Below are 26401 nucleotides of genomic sequence, written 5' to 3'. Positions count from 1 at the left end.
GAGGCAGACATATACACAAATAGAAAATGATCAATGACTGAGGTGACGAGGGGGGTCAGGGATGGGAGGACATGACAAGTCTGAAAGGAGACTACTTCAATGTTTCAAATAGGAACACTGATTATCATGCTGTAGATTTTAAACTACACTCCATTATCCTACATATGTATTCCCACCTGTGTGCAAAAAGATATACATGCAGAGGTGCTAAATGCAGTTAGCCAGACTGCATTCTGCTTCCCAAGCCATGCACCTATCTATTTATGGTGCAGCATCCACCCAGAGAGGGCACTTTTTTCTAATTCACACAAAGACTAAGTATGTGCTAGCAACGGGCCTGGGACAGTTATTGTCTACTTTATTTCCCTATACACTCAATGCTACAATCTAAAAGTGCATCGACAAAGGACTAGTTAAGGGGCGGCTGGATGGCTCAGTTGGTTAGAGCGTGAGCTCTGAACAACAGGGTTGCCGGTTCGATTCCCACACGGGCCAGTGAGCGTGAGCTGTGCCCTCCACAACTAGATTGAAGACAACCAGCTGCCACTGAGCTTCCAGAGGGGCGGCCAGATGGCTCAGCTGGTTGGAGCATGAGCACTCAACAACAAGGTTGCCAGTTCAATTCCCACATGGGATGGTGGGCTGCGCCCCCTGCAACTAAAGACTGAAAACGGCAACTGGACTTGGAGCTGAGCTGCACCCTCCACAACTAGATTGAAAGACGACTTGGAGCTGATGGGCCTTGGAGAAACTGTACCCCAATATTCCCCAATAAAACTTTAAAAAGTTAAAAGAATAAAAAAATAATTGGTCTTAAAAAAAGGGACTAAACTATGTATATCCATACAATGGAATATGTAGCAGGCATTAAAAAGAAACAGGCACTATAGTCTAGTTAATTACATTGTGGCAATCAGTTTCTTGGTATGGGTAATACACTATACTACATATAGTTATATAGGATATCACCACTGAAGGTAGCTGGGGGATGGGTACATGGGATCTCTCTGTACTATTTTTGTAACATATCGTGACTCTAAAATTACTTCAAAATAAAAAGTTAAAAGAAAAAAATAGAAGAAATAGGTATTTCTAGGTATGCCGATGTAGAAGTATCTCAAAAATTGACTCTTAGCTGTGAAAAAGAAGGTATAGAAAAGAATGTATAGTACACTACTCTTTGTGCAAAACAAAAGGGTGTGTATACGCACATAAATGCTAGTATACACATAGTATGTGGTTGTCTCTGGGGAGGGGAACTGATTAGCTGGCAGACAGGGGTGGCAAGGCGATCTACATCTTACTGTGCTCCTGTGATGTTTGAATTTCACACCATGTGCACATACCACCTCTTCAAAAACAGTTCATTCCAGTGGCACAGTTTTCCTGCAAGGTTTTAAAATATCCCTTCCATCTGGTGTATTCCCCTCCAACCAGTTTAGAAGGCCCAGGGATCATGGGACGGGATTTAGGGATAGGTTCTTCCACCAATCCTGCATTCTGGGTTCTCTTGCTAGACTGTGAGCTAGCTACTCAAGAGCAAGGGACCACACCACCAGCTGTACTGAGCACAATGTTTGGCATATATAGGGACAGAGATTTTCTTGAATTTAGTTGAATAATTATCCTGGCCCTTCCTTTTAAACTACTCCTAAAAACCCAGAGCTAGGAGTATTCTTTATTTACCATTGATTCTAGCCCTGGAACAATGTTTTAAAAATTAACTTCTCATTAGCGTAAGTCATTCCCAGATCAGCAACCGTCTATCCCGTTGGCATCTTGCCAATGCTCAAAAAGCTGCAGGCTTATTCTAGTGAAGGCAAGAGTTTTCATGGAAATATGGGTGGTTTATCAATTTCCTTTTTATTCTAATATCTGTATGTCTGTGAACCAGATGACTCTTCGGTCATCTTAGCTATAATCTCCCATCCATGCTCATCACCCCCTAACTTGTATAAGTTTTATTTGTCCCTCTATACGGCACTTACTTATTCATGTTAGTTATCTCAGTGCATAACTTAGCTCTCTTACTAAAATGTAAACTTCTCAAGGGCAGGAAAGCCTTTTCTATCTCATTATTCCCACAGTAATTAATATCTCAGTCAATCATCTTTGAAGATATTTCATTTAATTAACATTTCATAAATTAAAAATTAAATAACTTTAAAAATATCATTTATAATAACTGATTTGCTTAAAATAAAGTGGGTTTATTGTGAGGGCAAATAAAATACTTTTACAAGTATATTCCAAAAAGAAATTATGCTATCATAATTAACAAGACTCATCCTTTGCTCTGAATTGATGGAGGTGAAACCAGCACATTCTTCATATACTCAAAGTGCATCCTTTCTTCCTCAACCATGTACAGCCTGCTTCAAAGCTGAAACAGTACCACAAAATTGCTAAGCTACACCTCTTTAATCTTGGTAAACAAACGCTAAAATACGTAGGGGGGAGAGAGAAGATGGTAGTCCCTTCTGAGAGCACCAATTCAATAGCTTCCTTCTTACAAGGAATCCTGCTTTGTCTGCTGGACATCCCTGATCCTGACACCCAACCCCCAGAAGCAGTGCAGTCCCTGTTTCGTGCTACCTGCAGCTGGTTCGAGATCCATTCAAAACTGTTCAGTGCTTTTAATCATTTTGTCTGCCACATTACTTCTTCCTCAAATAAACATAACTGAAAGCAAGTCAAAACTAGAGCTGATTTTCTCCCCATAAGAACGAATCACCAATATTATAATGTAAGTTAGAATGGAATCACCAATATTATAATGTAAGTTATAATGGAATTTATTATCTAGAACTTTGTTAGTCTATTCTGTACTTCATTAGGTAAGGTTACATAAGTTCCAAAAGGTTAAGTCATACTAAAACTCTATTATATTTCTTCTTCGTTATGCTAAAGTAAGCATTAATATAAAAGGCAACCTTATTTCATATTACAACCCTTCACACTTGTCCTTAATAGTAAGCCTCGATGAGAGCAGGAACCACATCTTATCTATCTTTGAATCTCCCACAATTTTTTTTAATTTTTAAAAATTTTTCAATTAAATTTTTAAGAAAGATTTATTTGAATTAACTTTTTCAAGGATGCATCTAATCTGCACATTCACAGATAACTCACGTCTAAAATTCAGAAATATTTATAAAAATGATTCAACTTTTACTGATGTGTCATACTTATTTCAGAAAAAATTTTTTCAGCAGTCTCTTAAGAGACTCCACCTGAGCTAAAAACAATTCTCTGTGCCATAGGTATACACATTTTGTGACAGATACGGCACATCAGACTGAAGGTCTCTTGGAGTTAGTTATGGAAGAGATGCAAGCAAGCTCAGAGAGAGATTTTTAACCATCTTAAGTTCCTTGAGTGGTGTCATAAAATTCTTAAACATATTAATTTTAATATCAAAAACTAAATATGTGCCATTAAGCTCTTTTAGGAGAGAGGAGGGGTATGTTATAAAAAGCTTGAGTGTTGCAACTCTTACAATGTTAGGAATCATACTAAGGAGAAACAGGCAAAACTTAAATTCTCTTTGGTATAGTTTTCTCATCTTATAAACTAGAGTAAGAACAAACTCAATTGATGAGAATGTTCTGAGAATTGATGATTATGAACGTTTTTTAGTTATTTTATTACGGTTTATCTAGAAAGTGCCAAAAATATTCTATGTATGCAATATACTTGTGCCTGTTTACAGCATATGAAACTGTCAAATAAAACAACTTTAAAAATAATATACAGTCCCAGTCCCAGAATCTAACCCGCATGCCAAAGCACTGAGATTTCTAAAGCTAACTACCAATTCTTCACTCTAGTTTGAGCCATTTTCTTAATGGTTGCCCTGGGAGTTGTAATTAGCATCTTAACCTAAAAAAATTAGTTCAGATTAATACCAATTTCAGTTACTGAAATTTTCAACTCCAGATTTGCAATTTGTTTTTTTAAATCATTTCTATCTCTTTACTGATATTCTTTATTTGGTGAGACATTCACATGTTTTCCTTTAATTCTTTAGACATGATTTGCTTTGAATTATTTATAATAGCTCATTTAAAGTTTTGTCTGGCAAGCACAACATCTGGGCTTTCTCAGGCACAGTTTCTATTAACTACTCATTTCCCTGTATGTGCGTCATACTTACCTTTTCTTTGACTGTATTTTTTTTGTTGTTGAAAACGAGATTTTAAATAGTATAACATAATAGATTTGGAAATCAGATCCCTCCTCAAGGTTTGTTGTTGTTGTTATTGTTTGTTCAGTGACTTTCCTGGACTAATTCTGTAAAGTCTGTATTCCCTGTCATGTGTGGCCACTTGAAGTATACTCAGCTAGCTTAGGGGTCAGCTAATGATTGGACAGAAATTTTCTAAAATGTCTTTAACCAATAGATTTTTCACCCTTTGCCAAGGGACCCTCTGTGTATGTGTGTTGGGGCATGCCTTCAATGCTCCACCAGGTTACAACTCTATCTTAGCCCTCATTTCCTTCCACGGGTTCTCACGGTCAGGCAGAGGTGAGCAAGTAGTGCCTTCTCAGGTCTTTCCCGGGCATGCACACAGCTCAGCACATGTGTATGGACTTCTAGATACCCAGGGTTATCTTGGAGCTTTTTTAAAGCCCCCCTATCTCATCCTAATACCCTCTTTTTAAGTTTTTTTGGGGGCAGTCTCTTCTTTGTCTCTCCTGGTATCACTACCTCAGGTAGATGTTAACCGACTGAACAAATGTCCTGAAGATAAGGCTTTTCCACTGAGCAAGGATGACTAAGATCAAATAAAGACAAGCCTTGTGAATGGGGTCTTTCCAGGGAACTGCCAAACAGGTCAAACAGTGAGGATTCTCTGAGGATAGAGATATTTGGGGAGCTCGACCCCTCCAGTGGCTGCTGGTTTTCATAGCTACTGTGGTTGCAAGGTTGCTGGTTTCCTTGTGGAACTAGGAAAAGGCAGATACGATTGTGGCAAGTTAAAACACAACAAAGCTCACAGTTCTTACCGAAAATCAGTTGTTATTAATGAATAAGTGTTCTTCGGGTTGTTGAAAGCCTTTGGTTAATTTCCAGAATTCTGAAAAAGTTGAAAATATTTTCCAGTGTTTGTGTTGCTTTTATAGAGGAGTAGATTTTCTGACGTCCTTACTCCAATATTCTGGAAACCCCTGCTTTGAGTCTGAAAATCATTCTGGAACTGGTGTCTTCTAAAAAGACCGTAGACTTCAGTTCTAAAATTGCTCAGCAAAATATGTCGGATCCCTGGTGATATCTACACATAAATTGTTAGGTTGAAGTATTCTTAAAATTATTAAAGAGAAAATATGATCACCCTAGATTTACATTCCATTGTACCTTTGGTGACTACAAGGAAATAAATCTGTTTTCTGATAACAGATTCAATACCATTTATTGTTATCAACATTTGGCTGCATTTCAAATGTTTTAAAAATATTGCTCCTTTTTAAAGATGCACATATTTTAATTTTAAATAAAACAACATGAGAGAGTATGACTTATCCCAGTCATGGTGGGACTGAAGGCATAGCATTTTGTTTGGTAACAGAGGAAAGGTTACTAAGGAAAGGTTTCAAAATATTTCTTAGATGAAATGAGGAAGATGGTGATTATAAGCTCTAAGTCTTGACTTTAATAAAGAATCATAAACATTAAAACAACGTTATAATAGAATATTTACTATTTTATCACACACTATTAATTGTTCTTTACAATGCTGCCAAACCAAATTACAAGTTATGAAAAAGTTTGATATTATCTTAATACTAAATTATGAGATGTCAAACATATTATAAGTGGTCTTTCATTTGGAGAGCTCTGGGGGTCCTTGTAGGTGTGATATGAAAACCTGCTTATGCATTTGTGTGTGGGGGGAAGAGAATGAGAATGAACACATAATGATTTCCATATAACTGCCTTGCCCCTCTTAAAGCAGCACCTAGAATTCCCTGAGTTTGGGGGTCATGCTGCAGGGCATAGTGTCATGTTGCTGGAAGAAAAATGTTGAGAATCACTGACTTAACGTTTAAGATACTGTAAGAGTGATTGCAATATCATTAAGATCTTTTTCTCAGAAAACCAATTTAAATTGAGCAGATCCTTAATATAGAGGAAATCACTCATAAAATCAACAATAGTAGTCTCAGTGATATTTATACTATTATTCATTCAGAGTTTCACTGTTCTATTCCATATGTATTTTTTAAAAACAGCATGGGCATGCAATAAAAGTATACAACATGGTAAGTTTTCACTACTATGTATTTTTAGAATTCATGGATTTAAAATCTGCAATTTCAGGAATTTATGAGCAGCTATTAAATTCCTTGATTAAACAATTTTTCATTTTGCTGAGACATTAATTTGAAGAATTTGAATCTTGTGTAATGGCTAGTACGTGTAAATGAGTTGCTAAGTTAGTAAGTCTATCCTATCATTGACTATGCTTGGACGTTTTCTTTGCATTGTAAACTAAGCAAGAACTCACAAAGTGCTAAAATTGTTTTTGAAAAAAAAAATGGCCTCCCCAAATAAATGTTCACCACTAGTGATTAATATAAGGAAATGGTTTAAGGGTCGTAAAGCAGTGTTGGTTCTTAGCCAGAAGATATTAATTTTGAATAAGTTAAAGAATAATATGTTGAATTCAGCTTTGACTCAGATCTATGACATAAGTCTTCAATAAAACATTTTATGAGGGAAATTACATGCTAAAATATTGTTTGTGCTTTCAGGATAATTTATAATCCCTTGGGTCAGGCTTCTTCAAATCTGTTTTTCTTCACCTAAATTATATTAATGTGAGAACAGACACATCAAGAATTTCCATAAAAACAAATAAAGGTATTCCTTTTGTTCACCAAATGTAGGCTATTCAGTGTGTTTGCCAAATGCCTAAAATCCATTGTTAGGCCATAGATTAAAAACTCCTGACTGGAGAAATATCAGGAAAGAAAGAAGCATTTATCTAAACATATGGGAACTTATCATTTAAAACAAAAGAGAAGAAAAAAGAATAAATAAATAGTACCAAATGGCCTTATAAGCACTCGAATCCCTCACAGGAATAGAATCAGAGTAAAAGATAAGCAGGTGCTTAAAGCTCATGCCATACCTCCTCAAGAACGATAAACACATGTTTTTACCCAGCTACATATAGCCAGGTTAGTCCCCAAATAACAAACAATATCGAATAAATCCACACAGATCTTATGGTGTCAGTTATAGAGAAAAAGATACCCACTTCCAGGTAAGGCACAGGAAGGAGCACAGTGGAATATCACACTTATTCTCTGCTTTGAAACCTCCTTTGAAAAACTTCTAGGAATCTTTACGATCTAGTACTGCCCCGAATTCAAAATCAGTCCCGTTAAGCAGTGTTTATACACTCCTTTAGATATTCAAATCCATTATTTGAAAAAACCTGGAAGTCATAAATGTACAACCTCTCTGCCCCATCCCTTCACCACCTCCCCAAATTGGAAAACTAGCAGGACCAGTAAATAACTTTCTAGATAACGGAAAGTGGGTAAACACTGCTAAAATTTAACGGGTAAAAATTATATAATGCAGTTGCTACTAAGCCTTTAGATATTCAAGACTGCTGCTCTGAAAAAATGACAAAGCTCCAGAGAGAAATTATATTGAGAAAGGCAAATAGAAGCATCTTCCTAGATTTACACTTCAATTTTGGGGTGGGAGAGGTTAGGAGTCAAAAGTATTCAAATACATTAATATACAACAATTCTGAGAATAGGAAAGCACTAGTGGCCCTGCTGGGCTGGTGCAAATTATTTAAGTTAGTAAAGGTTTAATCAATGGTTATTATGGGATGGTGAATAATTATAACTCTTCATGAAAGTGAAAGAAAGCACCAAGACTAAAATGCTCCTCTTCTGTAAAACCTGACCTGAATTTCTCTAGAATGAACTGAAATAAACATAGCAAAGGTCCTAAGAGCAGCCTAACGAAGACAGGAACCAGGACCCTTTGGACCCACACTCATTTTTTCCCCTTTAAATTGGGATTTACTTGTCTCTTGCCACAGCCAAAACGGAAAACCACTGACTTTTTCTCCTCAGTTGTACTCAACACTATAGAGGCCACTGCCTATTTTAACATGCCTATTGTTTGAAGGTTGTGAAAAACGAAATTGGCCTCTAAAGGGTTCAACTATGTATAAGCAAATTACCTCTCCATCCCCTGATGAGGGCATTCATCTTTGTTTAATAAAGAGTTTAAATGTATTGAAGAGTGACCAGGGATCTTTGTGTGGTATGTCCTGAGAACCCCTGGACTCCATTGGGTCTCCTACCCTATTATGGGGCAGGGGTCTCTGATGATCTCCATAGCTCAAAATCCTTTTCTTCTTCAAAAACTTTGGTTCAAAAATATTTCATTACCGCCATTTGCTTTTAACATCTGGTATTTCTTCACATTACTGTTATTATATATAATTCAAATGACAGAGTAATCATAATTCAAGGCTATGATATGAGGGAGAGCTCATTTACTTATAAACATAAACTGACTACATAGAAAACACTGGATGAGCACTGTGCTGATGTTAGTTTTCACTTCCTGACTGAGTACACTAGCCTCATAGTTAGGAAACCATTTCCTTATATTCTGAAACATATTCTGGAGAATAAAAAGAGAGCTACTAAAATAAAATAAAAATGATCTCTGAAACAGTGATCTCTGAAAAAGAATTTTTGGGTTCTAAACTTACGTCTTAATATAATTAAAGATAAATCCACAAATACTGAGAATTTTCCTTTTTTCTTCAAAGGGTAATTGTTCAACATAAAATCAAAATATGCTATTCTAATTCAGGAAACTATTTTAGAATTTTGTTTCTAAATAATACTATAAAACCTTTAAAGATTTTGCTTAGTGTGCATCTTATAGTTGTAGTGATCTTGAATAGGCCATGTTAAGAACCATAAGGAACACACCCCTTCGACTAATCTATGTTTAAGCTAATTTAATAAGTGCCATCATTCAATAATTAGTACACAATCCTTGTATACCGTGTTGCCCCGAAAATAAGACCCAGTCTTATATTAATTTTTGCTCCAAAAGACGCATTAGGGCTTATGTTCAGGGGATGTCACCCTGAAAAACCATGCTAGGGCTTATTTTCCAGTTAGGTCTTATTTTCGGGGAAACCGGTAATTATTGTAATTCCCAGTACCTACCTTATGTGGGTTACATTTGCAACACACAAGTAAATTTTTTCATTAATTTAGGAAGAAAAAAGTGTTTTAAAGCCATTTAATTCTGTAATAATTAGGGTAGTTTTATTTTAAAATTACATAATCTTTGTAGCTACTCAATTTTCCCAACTTCGTGTTTTATACATTGAAATTTATAAGACTAAAAGAGCACTAAGCATAGAAGGCACTCAGGCAAAGGGTGATGTAACCAGTGTTAATCTAACTGACTTAATGCTGAATGCCTATTGATGAACGAAAGCACTTTGTCTACATGGCAGACTCCTGCTTGTGTTATTTCCCAGTCTCTTATCCACACTTCATGACCTTAAAGGAACTGCTGAGGCATAATTAACTGGACAAAAGAGAAACTTTACCAAGAAAGAGGCAATTCACAGGCCATTAATAGTTTAAAATTGTCAACTGGCAGACCTTTCCCAATGCCTGAATTTACAGCAAGTCTCCTGACAGGTCCCCTTTTTTGCTAGGACCACCCCGCCCCCATTCAACTTACCTTTGATTGGTAACCACTGACTACTGTATAATGCTCCTTTTTGACCTCTGTGTGTTTAAGTTGCTTCCCTGTCTAGAATGCTTTATTCATCTGTGAAAGGTCTACCCAGCCCAAAGCCTCTTTTGTCCATGAAGCTCACTTGTATAATTCCAACCCAAGTTAGTCTTTGTCCATTCAAACTCCTATAGACCTCATTGTCTCCATCACTCCTTCAGCCATTAAATCATATGTGATTTTATTCTTTGTTTCATGAATCTTGTCTCCTCAATATGACTGCAAGCTTTTTAAGGGCAAGCAGCATAGCTTATGCCTGTTTTATACACCTCTCACCCACACCCAAAAGGGAGCTGAGCACAATGTTCCCCACAAAAGCTATGTTACCTGTTAAACTGAAATATTAGAGTTTACCATAATATGAAGAGCAGTGCTAGCCTAGAATAAGAGATAGATTTTGATGTAAAATACAGTCTTAAGATAATGCTGGCCAATAAATCTTGAAGCTTGAACAAATACTCACTTTTAAATGTCTACGAGTATAAGCAAAGGGATAATCATGGTGGAAATTCTACTTTCCTCTTCAGAACTACAAAGCCATCTCTAAATGGAAGATGCCAGAAACTGCTCCAAAATCCAAATTAATACATCACAATTCAGTGATAATATTAAAAGATGTCTGCACCTTTGCTAATGATAAAGAATCTCACAGTGGTTGTATAGACAATGTTGGGCAAATAAACAACTTTCAAGACCTATGACTTGATCCTATCTATCATTTCACAAGTGTCACTACCACAGTTAGATATGAGCTTGTCACAGAGACACATGTATACCCCATAAGAAGCAATTTCAAGAAGTGCTTAACTAAAGTGGTTTATATATGCACAAATGGACCTAAAGGCCTTACTTATAAACATCCCATCAGGTAAGGTATCTTCCAATTCTCCATCTCTCTAGAAAACACATTTCCTCAGAAATATCAGGTTCTACTGTCAGAATTAATGTTCTTCTCTAATGCCTTGGTCCTTCCACCTTTAAAAGCAGGTGAACAAGGGCAAAGTTCCTACCTGCCAAAGATGTCTCCTTATATTATTATCAGCAAATTCATTAGAAAGCTCTAAACAACAGAGGGTAAGAATGACAACTTAAAAGGAAAGCTAGAAAATCAAGTTCTTTTCAAATACAGGTAGTTGGTATTAAGTACACTAATAGATGATAATGGCCAGGTTAAATACTGAGATTCTACGAGTTTGAAAGTCTTTTAAATGGTTATTTCTGACTCTGATGCTTTTAATCTAGTTTATACATAATTTTTAATGCATTTGGAAAAACAAATACCTCAAAGCCTACATAAATACATAAACCTCAAAGCTCTCTTATAAATAGGCTTTGTGCATCTCTAATACATGTTTGCAAGATTAATTTTTAAAAGATCCCCAAAGTTCCTATGAAAATATAGTTGCTTTAGGTAGAGCCACTATTGCATCCCTTTAAAAATAAGCTAAACATGGCGCTTATAGTTAACAGAACTGTACATGTAAAAAAAAATGTTAAGAGGGTAGGTCTCATTATTTTTTACCACAATAAAAATAAATTTGCTAAAAGCAGCACATATCTAAATTAAAGAGAAACTGATTAACTAAAAATGACTGATACAACAGTTATCAGTAAGAAGGTAATTTCCAAATCTGATTGACCATAGTAGCTCCTATTAAGGAACACTGGTGACAAGGCACAGAGAGATGAGTATACTCGGCAGAATGCATTCCTCTGACTATATTCTACAATCAGAAATTATAGCTGGGTCTATCCTTTAGTATTATCTGTTCCATAATCTTTGTTATGTAGACTAACTGTGAGAAAGCTATATAAAGGAAAGTTCATACATCTAATTAGAGGTGATTAATACCTACATATGCAGGCCTAAAAATAAGATACATCTGAATACCTGAGGATTTATAACTATGTTCATATACAAGTCAAAAAAAGAATGAAAAAAAGGATAATGACCAGAGAGTGGCTACATTTATCCATCTGGGGTATACTTAAGCTACTTGTCCCAAAGCTCCCAAACTTACCTAGATGTGTCATTCTGAGGACACAATAGGAATGATTTTCAACATGACCTCTCGGAAATAGGACACCCATATGGGAGTCCTCTTACATTATTAAATTTCATGCTGTGCATCTGTTTCTGATAGGAGTATTTTTTAAACAAGACTGCCATGACCACTGGTTCTAAATAAGGGACATCTAGGTCTGTATAATGTAAAATATGCCTCTTGGAGCACTCCTGCTCCAGATCATACACTGCCTCCTTTTTCTGCCCTGAATCCAGGCTTCCCCTCACTTGACTACAATCACATTTTTCTCTCTCCCTGATTCCCACGTGCTCTCTAATCCTGGCGCCTGCCCTGTGTGACTCTTTTTCCACAGAGCCAATGCTTTCAGTATAAAAGGGTAGATTTCTGGAAAACAACTTGCCAAACAGGGCAATAGTTAGAGGAGTTTGTGGAGTGAAATACACCACAAACTACCTATCACCTCATTAGTGTCAGAGACATAGAAGCAGTATCATTCCCAATGTTCTTATGAGGGTTTTTTGAACTGACAAGAGTGTGGGGTAGATGGATCCATGAACTGAACAAAAAATTTCAACCACTGACTGACAGGCACCTACTCCTAACATCAAAGTGCTATTATACGAAATCAAGTACCTGGCCAAGCGAGGGGCAAGTTTTTTGTTTATAATGCAAAAGAAGCAGAGTGACTGAGGGTTTGTTTTAATTACGGGAACTTCATGAAACTCACTGAGAGCAGTACTCTAACATGGAAAAAAGGCCAGAAGACTTCATGACATTCTTCTCTAGTGAATAAATCACCAACACCATCTTCCACTTACCATATAAAAAAGGTGCAAAAAAAGCACCCATCATCTAAACACTTACCTCACAGTTGTTCAAAATCAGCATACAAAGGGTATTTGTGTTATTACAATGAGGTATGTACTGAGGTCCAAGTTTTACCAGCTATCTAACTTATTTGTACCCCAAAACACCTATAGTCAACCACATAGCTGTTAGGCTACATAAGCAATAATAATCACAAAAAAGCACGATATGGCTGGCACATAAGCATTTCTTTGAGGCAGACACAGTGCTGTGGCAACTCTAGGCCGGCAGCACCAAAACCAGTTTTTCATAGATTCCATTCTATAAGAAGGACTCAAAGATCCACTAATGCCTGAAGCAAAGCAGAGAATCTGGTGTTACCACCTTGCAGCAATCCAAGATCTCAGTATAAGGTATGTTACTAGAACTGTGTGTCATAGGCTTACAAAAAGTATATGGAATGGCAAGGCAAGCTATATAGGCTATTCAGTCAATCTCACTACTTTCCATTACTAGAGAGCTGGTCAGCATCTTCTGGCAGGATATTGCATAATACAGTCAACTATGCTCTCCCAGCACTGCATGTGGCTTTGGGTCACAGTGTGGATTATCTGTAAAACGAAACAGATAGGGGAAAGGCAAGAATCATCAAGAATATCACAGACCTTATTTAAATAACTAATATTAGTAGGCCTGGACTCAACCAAATTTTTCACATTTGCCCATCCACTGAAGATCGAAAAGATCATACAGCAATATGACTGATCCTATCTATGATAACATCCATCCTTCATTGTCGAGCAAAGCTGCAAAACAGACAGTTTGATTCTTTACTTTTGATGCTTGAGGACAGGGAACCTACAATCTAGTACCAGACAGTACTTTCAATCCTTCAGAAATTTCCTTTAATCTAAGGTCTGAAACTGCAAGTTCCTGAGATGATCCTCCACTAGGCTCCATTTTGCTGAAGGCTGTGCTATGATATATACAAAAGAAAACATAAGAATCACTGACTGCTTTACAAATTGATAAGCCTGAAGACTGCGAAAATATATAAACCTACATTAGGGAAACCCAACATTCTGTCAGGTATCTTTACTAGCAATACAGACCTTAAAACGAGCACTGATCTCTACCCATCTGAGCAGTTCAAAGTCACAGTTGAGGAAGGGGGCAGGATACTGGAGAGATCCCAAGAGACCAACTAAATCATAGCAATAGCTCTGCTGCTGCTCTGTAGTTCTGCTAATTAAGAAAGAAATGACATTCGATAACTTCCAACACTTGAAATACACAAAAAACCTGCTTTCACCTGACCAGCTATTTGTTTCTTCCCACTCCTCCACCCCGTCCTCCATGTTTTTTAGTGGCACCACCATCCTTCTGGTTCCTCAAGCTTATAAACTCTGCATTATGTTTAAAGCCTCTACCTTTCACCTTCCTGAGCAATAGGAATTCAACAGATTTTTTTTTTCTGCAAAGCCTCTTTACTCACATGCAATCACCTAATTTCCAGTCCTCGCCCAAAAGCTATCTCAGCTATCTTTATACTTGATCCAGATTCTATAAACCAACATGTCTTCTCCTTTCTTTCAAATTACATACAGTTGGGAATAGGTAAAGCGGGGGAGGGGAGTTTCTTTCACTTGTGATCGAATTTCATAGCCATTCCAACAGAGCTGTTGAACAAACTTTTTCTGAGCACAAGAATAGCTAGGCACAGAGCCAAGAAAAGAAAAGTCAATGATGGAAGCAAAAAACAGGTGAGCTGCAATCTTTCCACTCCTACGTGAAACCTGGCCCTGGAGTGTGAGTCCCTACATATGCTGATAACTTCTTCCACTTCTTGATTCTGCAATGTTCCTATATTCACAAACTCTGCCCTGGGGGCGGCTTACTCACTTTTTCAATGCCAGTTTTCCTACTGCCCTCCTTCCAATCCATCTTACATTCTAGAGGACTCTTCTGCAAATACTGTTGTCTTCGTAATACAAGAAACAAAAATCAGAGCCAAAATCTCTTACGCAGCCTTCCCAAAGGGTTCCCAAGACAAATGGCTATTTTAATTTCCTTGAAGTTTTATGATCTTAGAGACCAGAGCAATGAGAGTGGTATGGAGAATGCTGTGAGTGCAATTTGCTGAATAAAGACAGCTGCTGGGAATCCCCAAATACTGTGGCAAGGGGTGTGGTGGTGACAGCAACTGGTTTGAGAACAACCACGTAAGACTTCAAGAGCTACTGGTATATAGACTCTTCACCAATAATCTCTGTACCTTTATATTTAAAAACTTGGCTTAAAAGTTATCCTCTCCCCAAAGCCTTCTTCCAGACCACTCCTTTATTCTATGTCATTACCATGCTTATGTACAATATTTTTCATGTACCTAACTCATCTACAATCCTGTATATACTGCTTTATAAGCATTTTAAGTGACTTTGATATTTGTATCATATCTTGAGCATGACTGTAAACTCTGTGAGCATAGAACTAGTTCTTCTAGTTCTTGGTTTCCAACACGGAACTCAGCATAATGTATATGCTATAAATAAATAAATAAATAAATAAATAACAGGGTGTGTTTTTTTTCACCAGAGACATATAATTTCCACTTAGCTATTCAACACTAACATTTTTTTAAGGTTGAGCAAGTTTGAAAGTATGATACATTAAGAGCTGTCAAAAATACACTCACACTTGATAGAAAAGATACTACTTAGAGTTGGACCCAACATAAAATATGCTCCACCCAACCAACTATATTATTACACCATACTTCTTCCTTTGAGCTCTTTTCTTTTTACTATATAAGCTTGTGGCTCATTTTTTCTCTGAGCAGCACTGTAACTACAGAAGCTCAACTCTAAATAAGTTTACTGTTGGTAATCTACTCTTCCCACCTACGCAACCACTGACTTCCCACACTGTCTCCAGTGTCCTCTGAGCAACTACCCAATGACCATGTGGAAAGATAGCTTACACACTGACGGTCCATTCTTGGCAGCCCCTGGCTTTTACTGCTGGTCCTCACTTACTTAGCTTAATTGATTCAGAACAGTATCAAAAAGAGACATTATTACACAAGTTCGGAAAAAAAGACTATTTAAGAAAACTTAAATGTAAAAGCTCTGGTCATTGTGGTGCTTTAAAACAGGCAAGCATGTGTGACAATGAGAGAACAGAATAATGCCTATTGAAATAGGGAACTCTGACTAATCTCATTGCACAAGTTTCAGTATTTCACACATGTACATTTTCAAAAAGTGAAATGGTCTATAAATGGGAAGCACAACTGACTTCAAAATTATAATCCACTGCAGTAGTAAGTTATAGTGTTTTAACACAAACACAATTTCAAAAAGTGTACAGTTTTTAAAACGTCAACAATGTGAATGTTAGTGTGTGTTTCTGAGAAACAACTCATGCATGGCCTAACAGAGCGTTTTTCACTTTCTCAGTAGTGGTCTTTCTTCCCATTGGAATGAGAGATCACAGCAGAAATTCCTTCTTAGTTGCTTCCCACTAATTGGGACCTGAACACAGCACAAACACAATTTATAAGCAAAAAAATTTGAGATAGATTATCATTCCCTTTGGCCATACGGGGGGAGAAGGTAAAATAAGCATCAAGTTTTTCTTTTTAATTAAATATATATTGTCCTACATACACCTTTATGCACGGATATAAAAATAATTTTGTAATTTGTATTTCCACATTCTTCCATTCCAGTCACTGACAGTTTTTACAGCACACCTGACAACTGGGGGGCATGCCTGCTTTTTTTTTCAATCAGGAAGATAGGACATCAGACTGCCTTCCATTGGAAATCAACATTGTTGAAAAACAACTCACATAGTACCTTAAAAATTTGTCAACAGTTTTTCAGTATTTTAAGGGAAAAAAACTAGACATCATGGCGATTATGCTAGCATGGATAAGGAAATCTGTAATGGCCTAGTAGCACCATCTACAATACAGATACACCTTCCAGCTATTCGGATCACTCTTTATCAAAAAAGACTTAATAGAAATATAATAGCTTGTTTAAAATGCTGATTTAATATCACTTTGACCTGAGCTGCATTATCAAATTATCTTTTTGAACTTACATGCGATAGGATTGTTACTGTTCTGGATAAACAAAGTGTCTGCCTCACCTCCTAACACAACCCAATTCCTCCCAAGCATGCTGAAAAACAGTGTGCTGTTCAAACACTTTATCAGTCTCTTAAAATCTGCATGTCCAGGAGTGGATTTTTTAAAAGTACATTTTATTTATTGCAATGGAAAACCACATTTATTGATGCTTAATAGTAAAGTATCTTTTATGTGTCTACACAAAATGTAACATTGCATTAACTTCAAAGGTAGTAAGAAGATTAAAATTAAAAGTTCATGGGATATGACATGCAACACAGCATTCAAAATATAAGACTGAACAAACCCAGTGCCTTAGCCCGATCCTTTTATAGTTCTTTGTTGTAAGGGAAATTCTTAAAATGCAATCCAGCAAGCATAAGTGTAAGTAAAGCTTTTAAAATCTTATCACAACATATTATTTAGAAAACTAATCATCAAAGCATTTTTTTATGGGAACAGAAGGGGGCTTTATTTATTAAAATCAATACAACTCACTTTAAGATATCATATTTGTGTTTTTAACTCCTAAAATGTGCTCCTCACATTTAACAATTTCTGAAAAAAGACCTAAAATCACACCACAGGTTTACAAGAGTTACTCTCGCCCCCGACCCCAAAACATCCCAAGACCTCGGACTCTTGTGATCAAGGCAGCATTCAATCTCCCTGGTGCTAAATTAGAAAGAACATGATAAAGCATAGTGACATGGAAGCAGGAAGTTTTATCCTGGAAACTGGCAGGGAACACTGCCATTCCCTGACAGCGGCTAAAGGACTTACTCAGGTCCTCACTAGTCTCTAACCCAGTGGGTCTCAACGTGTGATCCTGAGAACTGTAGCCGCAGCATCACCAGGGAACTTGTTACAAATGCAAATTCACTGGCCCACCCTAGACCAGCTGAATCACAAACTCTGGGAATGAGGCCCAGCAATTTGTGCTTTAACAAGCACTACAGGAGATTAGGATGTAGTACTTTTATTTAAAGTTCAAGAACCACGCCTCCTCAAGCTTCAGTGTGCATAAGAATCACCTAGGGAGCTTGTTGTAAAGCAGATTCTAACTCAGCAGGTCTGAGGTGGGGCCTGAGAGCCTCCATTTTAAACACATTCCCACGTGATGTCTTCTGCAGACCACAATGCAAGTGTTTCCCAAACCAGTTGTTTAACAAAATTACCCAGGGTGCTCCTAAAATTCAGGTTCCCAGGCACCACCCCAGACCAAATTAATCCAGACCTCAGGAGAGACAGGCCTAGTTGAATACAACCAGCATTCCACTTCAGCTGCACGTTAAAATCACCTGGGGACCTTTTAATAATCCTGATGCCCAGGCCCTATCAAAGTCCAATTAAATCAATCTCTGGGGTTGGGACCCAGGCATCCATATTTTCAAAATTCCCCCAGTGATTCGAAGTGCAGCCAAAGTTGAGAACAACTGCTCTGCAGTCTAACTGGCTCAACACCTGGCACAGTAGATACCTTCATAAGTAGTAGTAAAAGGTTTCCTGTAACACAGCTATCTGGGTTCCCACATATAAATCTAAGAGCTCTGACTTGGAATAGTAAAATGCACCTAAAGTCATGTTTTTTATCATGTCTTGAACCTTATTTCTGTGGGCAAATGTGCTGGTACAGCTGAGACAAGGATTTAGTAATACATTCCTAACTCTGAACACAAATGTTACCTGTCTTCCATTAAGTTTCCAAGCCCTAGCTCCTTTACAAGGAGGTACCGTGTTTCCCCGAAAATAAGATCTAGCTGGACCATCATCTCTAATGCATCTTTGGGAGCAAAAATTAATATAAGACCGGGTCTTATAAAATATAATATAAAAATATAATATAATACAATATAATGTAATACCGCGTCTTATAGTAAAATAAGACCGGGTCTTATATTAATTTTTGCTCCAAAAGACGCATTAGAGCTGATGGTCCAGCTAGGTCTTATTTTCGGGGAAACACAATAGGTGCTCCACGAAAGCAGCACCCATTAAGAATTTGTATCCATTCAGCTTGTTCACATATTGACATAACCCTCCCCACTCCACCCCCCAAAAAAACCTGAAACAGGTTATTAGAAACCTGGAAGTTTCTAATAATCTTTCAGAGTGGAAGGGTAACTGATGAATCTAGGACTTCTAAACTAATAAAAGGCAGATTTTACCAGTTACAGACATTTTGACAGAAAGGTCCTGGGAAGGGATAAAAATGGTGTGCTTTTACACATGAGCATCTGAAACTGTTGAAAGCACATCTTCTGGTGGACAGAGATAGGACCTGAAACACCACTGCTCATGATACGATACTAATAACTCTGAGGGGGAAAAAAGCAGTATGTCTATTTATGTCTTCTAGCCCTCAGCACAAAGCCACACTAATAAGTACACAATGCTATTAAATATGTAAAACAGAGAGAAAATGCGTAGTGGTTACCAAGGCACTGTCAAGTAGTTAGTTATTTCAGTTCCATAATCAAACAACGCTTTTAAGAAATTTTCCTGAATTTTCCACAGTACACCTCAAAAATGATGTTAAGATAAATAAAAATAAGATGCAGTCCTTTTTCCACTTAAGTGAACTTTCATTCTCCCCTTGGTCATGTTCAATGTCTTTTCTAAATTAGTTGTTTTGTAGAATACATGACACATTCAAGGCCTGCTAAATGATAGTAGTTATTATTCTTCCACCATCATTTCAACATATCCACAGTGGTCAAAGTGTGTCTTATTTTATTTGTTTAATTCCATGAAAAGGAAATCCAGTGGATGGGGTATTAGAACAGAAACAAAACCTCAATTAAGTGTTCAAAGTAGCCACTGCTACATGACATTTTCAAAAGCATTTTCTATACAATCTGGTCAAGCTCACTTTCCTTTTTAAAATTCTTGTTATAGTCATTCAGTTAACCCAAAATCACTTTAAAATGTGTGAAAATAGCACCTCCTGAAAGTGTGTTCTCATATGCTTTGGAGCAATGGAGCGTGAATAGTAAAACAGCCTTTGCCAAACTCATAACTAAACAAGAGTGAATTTTGCAGTTCCATGACTTTGCAGAGCCAACCTATGTATGACATCCCAGGACTGGCTTTTAATACATCAGACATCCAAGAGAAGCAGAAAAGTCACAAATAAGTGACTCACGTTAATAAATATTTCATAGATTTTTTTTTTACATGGCAGTCTTTTCAAATGAATTTTACTTCTTAACAACAACCACAAACAAACAAACAAACACAAATTGGCTAAGTAAAGGTGTGGGTTTAGGATTTAAGCTCCTAAATTAAAACTATGAAATTTATAAAGATATTTATTTGACAAAGTGTCAGTCTGGATGACCTTTCATGCATTTCTTATGAACCAATGCCCAAAGATTAATCAAGTCTGAAAGAAAATGCACAGACCCCAGAAGAGCCACACAAAATTAAATACGTTTAAAGTGTCAAAGCTAAAGAAAACAAACCATACAAAATTACAATTTCCAGGACACTTTATTGCAATTTCCACTTTACATATTAATTTAATATTTTTAGTCTAGGCAGAAGTGTTTATACTTATCCAGTAGTAGTATAATCCCCTAATTTCACAAAGTGAAAAGAAGCAGTTTATAAAGAACATCAATTCTGGTATTTATGATATGGGGAAAAGGGGCACTTTTCTTAGCTAGCAAAGGGGTTGATGCTTTTCAGTATAAATTTCTCTCTATTACTTATCTTGTTGATGCTAAGTACTCATAACAAAAACAATTGTGTTCTTTGTTATTCTGACATTCCTTGGGTTTTACATTCTGTCTAGCATTTAACTCAAAAAGTCAATTTACACTACGTTTACACATTGAAACACAAAACCATATGCCCCATGTCCCACACATCCAAATGGTCAGGGATCAGAATTAACCTGACTTTTAGCTGTAACAGTGCTATTTTAAACAAGTTCAACCACACACTTGACGGGTGAAATAACTAAAAGTACAAAACCAAAGGAAACCATAAAAATTCCTACACACTGTTGAGATTAACTATTTCTGAAACCGTCAAGCCTAACACAGAGTTCTTAAAAGTGAAATCGACACAAAAGTGAATGCATGCTTAATGTACAAACTGACAGTGGCTCTATGGGGACAGCTCTCTTTGAATGAGCTATTACCCAGACGGTGGAATGAAAAAAAAAAAAGTCTCCTCAAATATGAGAGAGCCGGCCTTGCGCTTCACTGGAAACACATTTTAATGGGTTTGTTCGCATACAAATAGGTAATAAGAGAAAATACATTATTACAAAACCTCCTCCCTTCCCAGGACACAAGGAAACCCAAACGAAAAAGACAGGTAACCTCATAAGCTCCAGAGCTAAGTACGTTCCATCACTAGCAGAACAGAAGTTAGATAGTTGCTATTCCCACTCCCCCGCAAGGGCACAGTAACTCTTCGTGTGCAAGGCGGGAATACTGGCTGGGCTTTCACCGGGGGGTATTGGAAAGCAAAGTGAGGAGAGGTCAACACCTTGAGTAATTCGGGTCTCCAAAACCCGGGCGGTGAGGAAGCGGGGTGGAGAAAGAGAAGGAAAGGGTCAAAACTCCCCGAACTTATCGCAAAGAGAAAGCGAACACCTCTGGGGGCCAGAGAGCCATCTCTTGCAGCAGCACCCTGCTTCAAGTGTGAGGTGCTTGCCTCGGAAGGCAGAAAGCGCGGGGTGCCCTGACTTAGGTGGAGTGGCTCCGGGGACGAAACAGCGAGAGGAGCAGGGGCAGCCGCTGGCGGGGAGGCGGACTCGTACTTTGCCTCAACTCTGAGCTCCATCCTGAGCGCGAGGGAGAGGAAGGCAGAGGGCACGGTACTCACTAGGGCTCGTTGGTGAACCGGGGGGTCCGGGGCTGCTGGTATCCGTACAGGTGACAGTAGAGCACATCGAAGCAAAAGCAGCACATCTCCGCTGACACCACCATCTTCCGGGAGCCGGGAGATGAGGAGGCAGCGGACGATGAGGAGGGCGAGGAAGAGGTGGCGGCGGCCGGGGTGGAAAGTAGGGTCCCCACTCCGCAGCTCGGAGGTGGCGACAGGGAAATCCCCCCGCCGCCTCCGCCGCCGCAGCCCTGGGGGGGGGACAGGGTACAGCCGCTGCCGCTACCTCCTCCGGTGAGACCTCCCAGCCCGTTAAGCCGCGTACCGGCGCCTCCTAGTCCCAGCTCGCCGGCTCGGCACTGGCTCTCTCCGCTGCAGTGGGAGGAGGAGGAGGCGCCACCACCGCCACCCGAGCCAGAGGGGGGCGAACTGGACAGTTTCTGCTTCTTCACCCCGCAGCAACCCGCCGCCATCTTGGAACACGCTCCCCCACGCAGCGCTTCCGACCCATAAGTGAGGCGAGCTGGCGGCGGGGGCGAGCACGCTGCGGCCCCGGCCGCCGGGGGCGCGCCAAGGGCTCGCGGGGCGCGTGCGCGCCGCTCTCCGCCCGGCGGCCTGGCCACTCGGCGGCCGCGCGCGCACCCCTGCCTCGGCGCGCGCCCCACGTTTTCGCGGCTCTGCCCCTTGCGCCTGTCCCGCCGGCCTCGCGTCTCCTCCGAGCCGCAGCCTCAGGTCTGCGGCCCGCCGAGGGTAAAAGATGGGAAGCCCAGTGGAAAGGAAGGAGAATGAGAAAGCGGAGAGTGGGAGCGGAGGGAGGAGGTGGGCACGCCCGGGGAGACAGAAAGGAAAGGGAAACTAGTGTGTGTGGGGTGGTGGGGTGGGGGGAAAGCGAAGGAGAAGAAACTCCGAAGTAAGTATCCAAGTCCCAAAGCACAGCTCGATGACCGGCGCTGCACATAGTGTTAGTGACACTTGAGCCGAGTTCCATGGAACTTGAGCCACCGGCCTCAAATACGCTGGTTTCTGAACTGCCAGAGTGTGAGCAAGCAGGTGCTCGGGCTCCACACCTGAGAACGCCCCTATGAAGTCTGTACAAAGCATCGGGGAAATGACCACAGGGCCGTGGCTTTAATACCAATCTAAGCACGCACTAGGCTTTCCCCCAGATTATGGTAAAAGAGCAGTACTCTTTCCTTATGGACAAACATTCAAGCCCAGTTTAATCTATATATCCATTACTTGTTCCCCAACTTTCCCTCCTTGCCCCGTGAAGAGCAAGAAGTAAAAGCAAGAAGTAAACTCCTAACCAACATCTCACTAGTTCAAAGACGTTAACTGTGCTTTGGAACTTGCTATGGTGGCTTATGTTTTTTTTTGGGGGGGGGTGCGCGCGCGCGCGTTTGTCTTGGGAACAAAGCAATTAGCACAGTTCTTACAGGTAAATAGGGAAGGTAGTGTACTTAGTCACAAGTTGAAAGATTTTGTTCAGGTGTATTATTAGACAGTTCTTAATATTTATTTTAAAAATTTCTCAATCAGAGAATGGTTGGATGGATGAAGAGGCGTATGACTGAGTCACTCCTATTCTGGGCACCTGAGACAATCAAATGTTAAAATTCATAGAAATGAACCTGATAGAAACAGAGAGTATAAGTAATTTGCATTGTGTCTACGCCATGCCAAAACACCTAGACAAAGTGAAGTATCTTCATATTTGGAGACATAAAAGGAGTGATTGATTTTGTCTCTTTTGAACTAAATGTGTGGAATCTTGCAAACAGCTGAGGGCTGCTCACTCCTCTTAGGAAAAACCAAAGTCTATTCATTCAATAAATATTGAGCCTCTGTGCCATACTATGTGCACAATACTGTACTTATGTTGACATCCAGGAAGTATGTTTCCCACTCTCAAAGAGTTTATGAATTAAGTCAGATCTGTGTACATAATCAAATAAATAGCTACTATTTATTGAGCACTTTTTGGGTACCGAGTACCATACCTTACCTTGTCCCATAGCCCCTCAAAATGATATATTATCTCATTTGATCTTCACAGTAACCCTCTGAGGGTGCTCACTTACAGATGCAGAAATTGAACCTTAGAAGCAAGTTGCCCAACATCACACACCTAGAAAGTGACAGAGCCAGGATTTGAATGTAGGCATGTCTGATTCCAAAAGCCATGTCATTGTGCTAAACTGCCTCTCAATACCAATACATGACAGCAAAGTTAGTGATGGATAGAAGATTGTGACATTAAAATACAGTAGGGGTGACAGAGGTTAAACAAAATAAGAACTTAGTTTTTATGGAAAGATTGGAAAAACTAAAACACATTACCAAGAAAAGATTAAGACTCTCTTTTAAAAAAGATTTTATGACATAGAGCAACTGTTAGAATGGTGAGTTGCAACCTAAAGACAAAAGAGATAGGTTAACTGGTTTGTTATGTGATCTCATCCTCTCAGACCTCATCGTTACCATTAGAACTATCCTATTTGAGGCAAATAACAATTAATTTATTAGTGGAGTAAAAAAAAAGCATTACAGATAAATGTTGAAATAATATATTATAGAAATGTACACTTGAAACATATATATATATATATATATATATATATATATATATATATGTAATTTTACTAACCAATGTCACCCCAATGAATTTAATACATTTTTAAAAAGAAGCATTGCATTTTTTGGTCTATGTTGCAGAAGAATAAGATTGGTTTTTTAAATGTTCCACAATAACTGGTATATTGTTAGGGTGTTTTGTTTTGTTTTATACTTCATCCTTAACTATCAGAGCCTATCTTTTAATTTGTCTGAAACTGGATAGAATACAATGTCACAGATAATAGGTACCAATTTAATCACCACTCCACTAAGAAGTGAACACTTCTAGGGTAGAAAACCAGTGCCCTTTAATGACATCACACTAGAGTTTAGCACAGGAAGCAAAGTACGATACCATGGATAGCTGCTTCTGCTAAGGGAATTTAGGAAAACAGAATGTAATCTCCTGATTTAGAATTTGGCCAGGAGACAAAAGTCTAACGCCCCTACTCTTGTGAAAATAGCAAGGAATCTTTAATAAGCACCAGTAGTCATGTCCTTAGTCCTGCATTTTATCTAAAAGACAAAGCACTATCATGGCTATGGTACCAGGCTAAGTGACTGATGCAATGGGAAACCCTAAGACAAGGAGATCCCAGCTGAATTACGAAAATAGCTTTTCCCCAAGGATTTTAAATTCCAATTCCAAACCTTACAATCATGAAGGAAATAGGCAAACCCAAACATGAACACTACAGAAAATATATCATTACCTCACCCCTAGGAGGTACTACCTGAAGTACTTTGTTGTACGTGCTGGCTAAAGGGAGAGGGGATGCGCTAACCCTTTTCTTTGGGTTAACTTCTCCCGAGTCTGGCTCATCTCCTATACTAACTTTGTGCCTCAAAATGCTTTGCAAATCCCCTGGCCAGTAGTGGTGGTGGTAATGACTGCTTTTAGCCTTTGAGAAATGCCTCTCCTGACCTTCTTTTCTTGCAAACTCACGGCATAGAAATAAACATATTTCATTCAAACAAAAATGAAATCCACAGATCGAATTCTGTGAAAAAGGATTTTTTTCTGTTTGATTGTTTTTTTCCCTCATCTCCACAAAGTGCACACTGGATGGGAAAATTGACTTTGCTCAGGATTCTTTTGACTTGAAGTGCAAAGGTCAGATTATGATAGAGCACATGTGTTTCTACCACTGTTGATTCTGGAGTACAGTGATAATACACTCCAGAAGAAACATTAAGGTGCCTTCTGCTTTTTGTAACTGACTGTCAAGCTGGTAGCTAAAGATTCCACGTTTCTTTGAAATAAAAAAAGTAAATAGGCCATACTCTCTTCGTTAACAAAGCACATTCAAACCGTAAACATTTCTGTGTCTGCATCAGCCTGTAAATTGCTATGAACTAATTCTTGTCTAATGCTTTGTCTAAAATTGTAAACAAACAAACAAACAAACAAACCCCAAAAAGCTACTTGAAAAAGGGTATGCAGATTATTTACTAGGTGGTAAAACTGGAAGTTGACTTAAACCCAATAGTTACTGATTATTTTACCATTTCCTCAATTTTTCTCATGTTTACAATAGTTAGTTTTCATTTCAGCAAAAAATAATTATAATTAGATGAAGTAGTGAACACTTATTGCAAAATTATTTTTGTAGGTTCCTGGGGGTGTGGGTGACATGGGGAATGTTCACTTAGTTCGATGAAGAAAACCTTCCATTTATGCCCAAACCAGTGTTATTTTTATCCTCTGTCATCAAACTTTCTCAATTGTCATCCTTGAACAACTGCAGAATGTAATATTATTAGCTACCACTTTGATCTAACCTTGCACACATATAACACATAGTTATGGTGGTGGAGGTGGCCATCAGTTCCCTTTTATATTCGAATAAATATGTGAATAAGTATGGAAATTCTTTACCTATTTTTCAATTCAAATGGATAAATCAACTTTTGTTTTCCTGATTGCAAAACAGATCCTTCCCCCTTGAATCCTTTCTTTATCTAATGAGCAAAGTACCATGATCTACTGCGGACTATTTTCTAGTTGTTTCATTTGTATCTTCTATTGTCAACTGGAGTGCAAACTAATTGAATGTCTTTTACTACCTATTTCCTTGAGACAAAGTTATATAAACCCCTTTAATGAGATTTAGTCATGCTAACATGTATACTGAATGTGGAAGAATTAACAAAGCTAGCTAGCTGTGA

The 26401-nt window shown here is 38.4% G+C and overlaps 1 protein-coding gene across 1 annotated transcript in view; it reads right to left on the bottom strand.

Moving 5' to 3' along the window:
• AMMECR1 (AMMECR nuclear protein 1) overlaps positions 1-22250 on the bottom strand; it is a 131985-nt gene extending 109735 nt beyond the window's left edge. The window contains exon 1 of the mRNA XM_033116049.1: positions 21617-22250. Within this exon, the coding sequence (XP_032971940.1) occupies positions 21617-22089 (473 nt within the window). The 5' untranslated portion in view covers positions 22090-22250. The remainder of the gene's footprint in view (positions 1-21616) is intronic.
• Positions 22251-26401: the final 4151 nt, after the last annotated feature.

Source organism: Rhinolophus ferrumequinum, chromosome X (genome assembly GCF_004115265.2).
Source record: "Rhinolophus ferrumequinum isolate MPI-CBG mRhiFer1 chromosome X, mRhiFer1_v1.p, whole genome shotgun sequence".
NCBI lineage: Eukaryota > Metazoa > Chordata > Mammalia > Chiroptera > Rhinolophidae > Rhinolophus > Rhinolophus ferrumequinum.
Note: the sequence above shows the minus strand (reverse complement) of the source record. Positions and strands in the feature narration are given on the sequence as shown.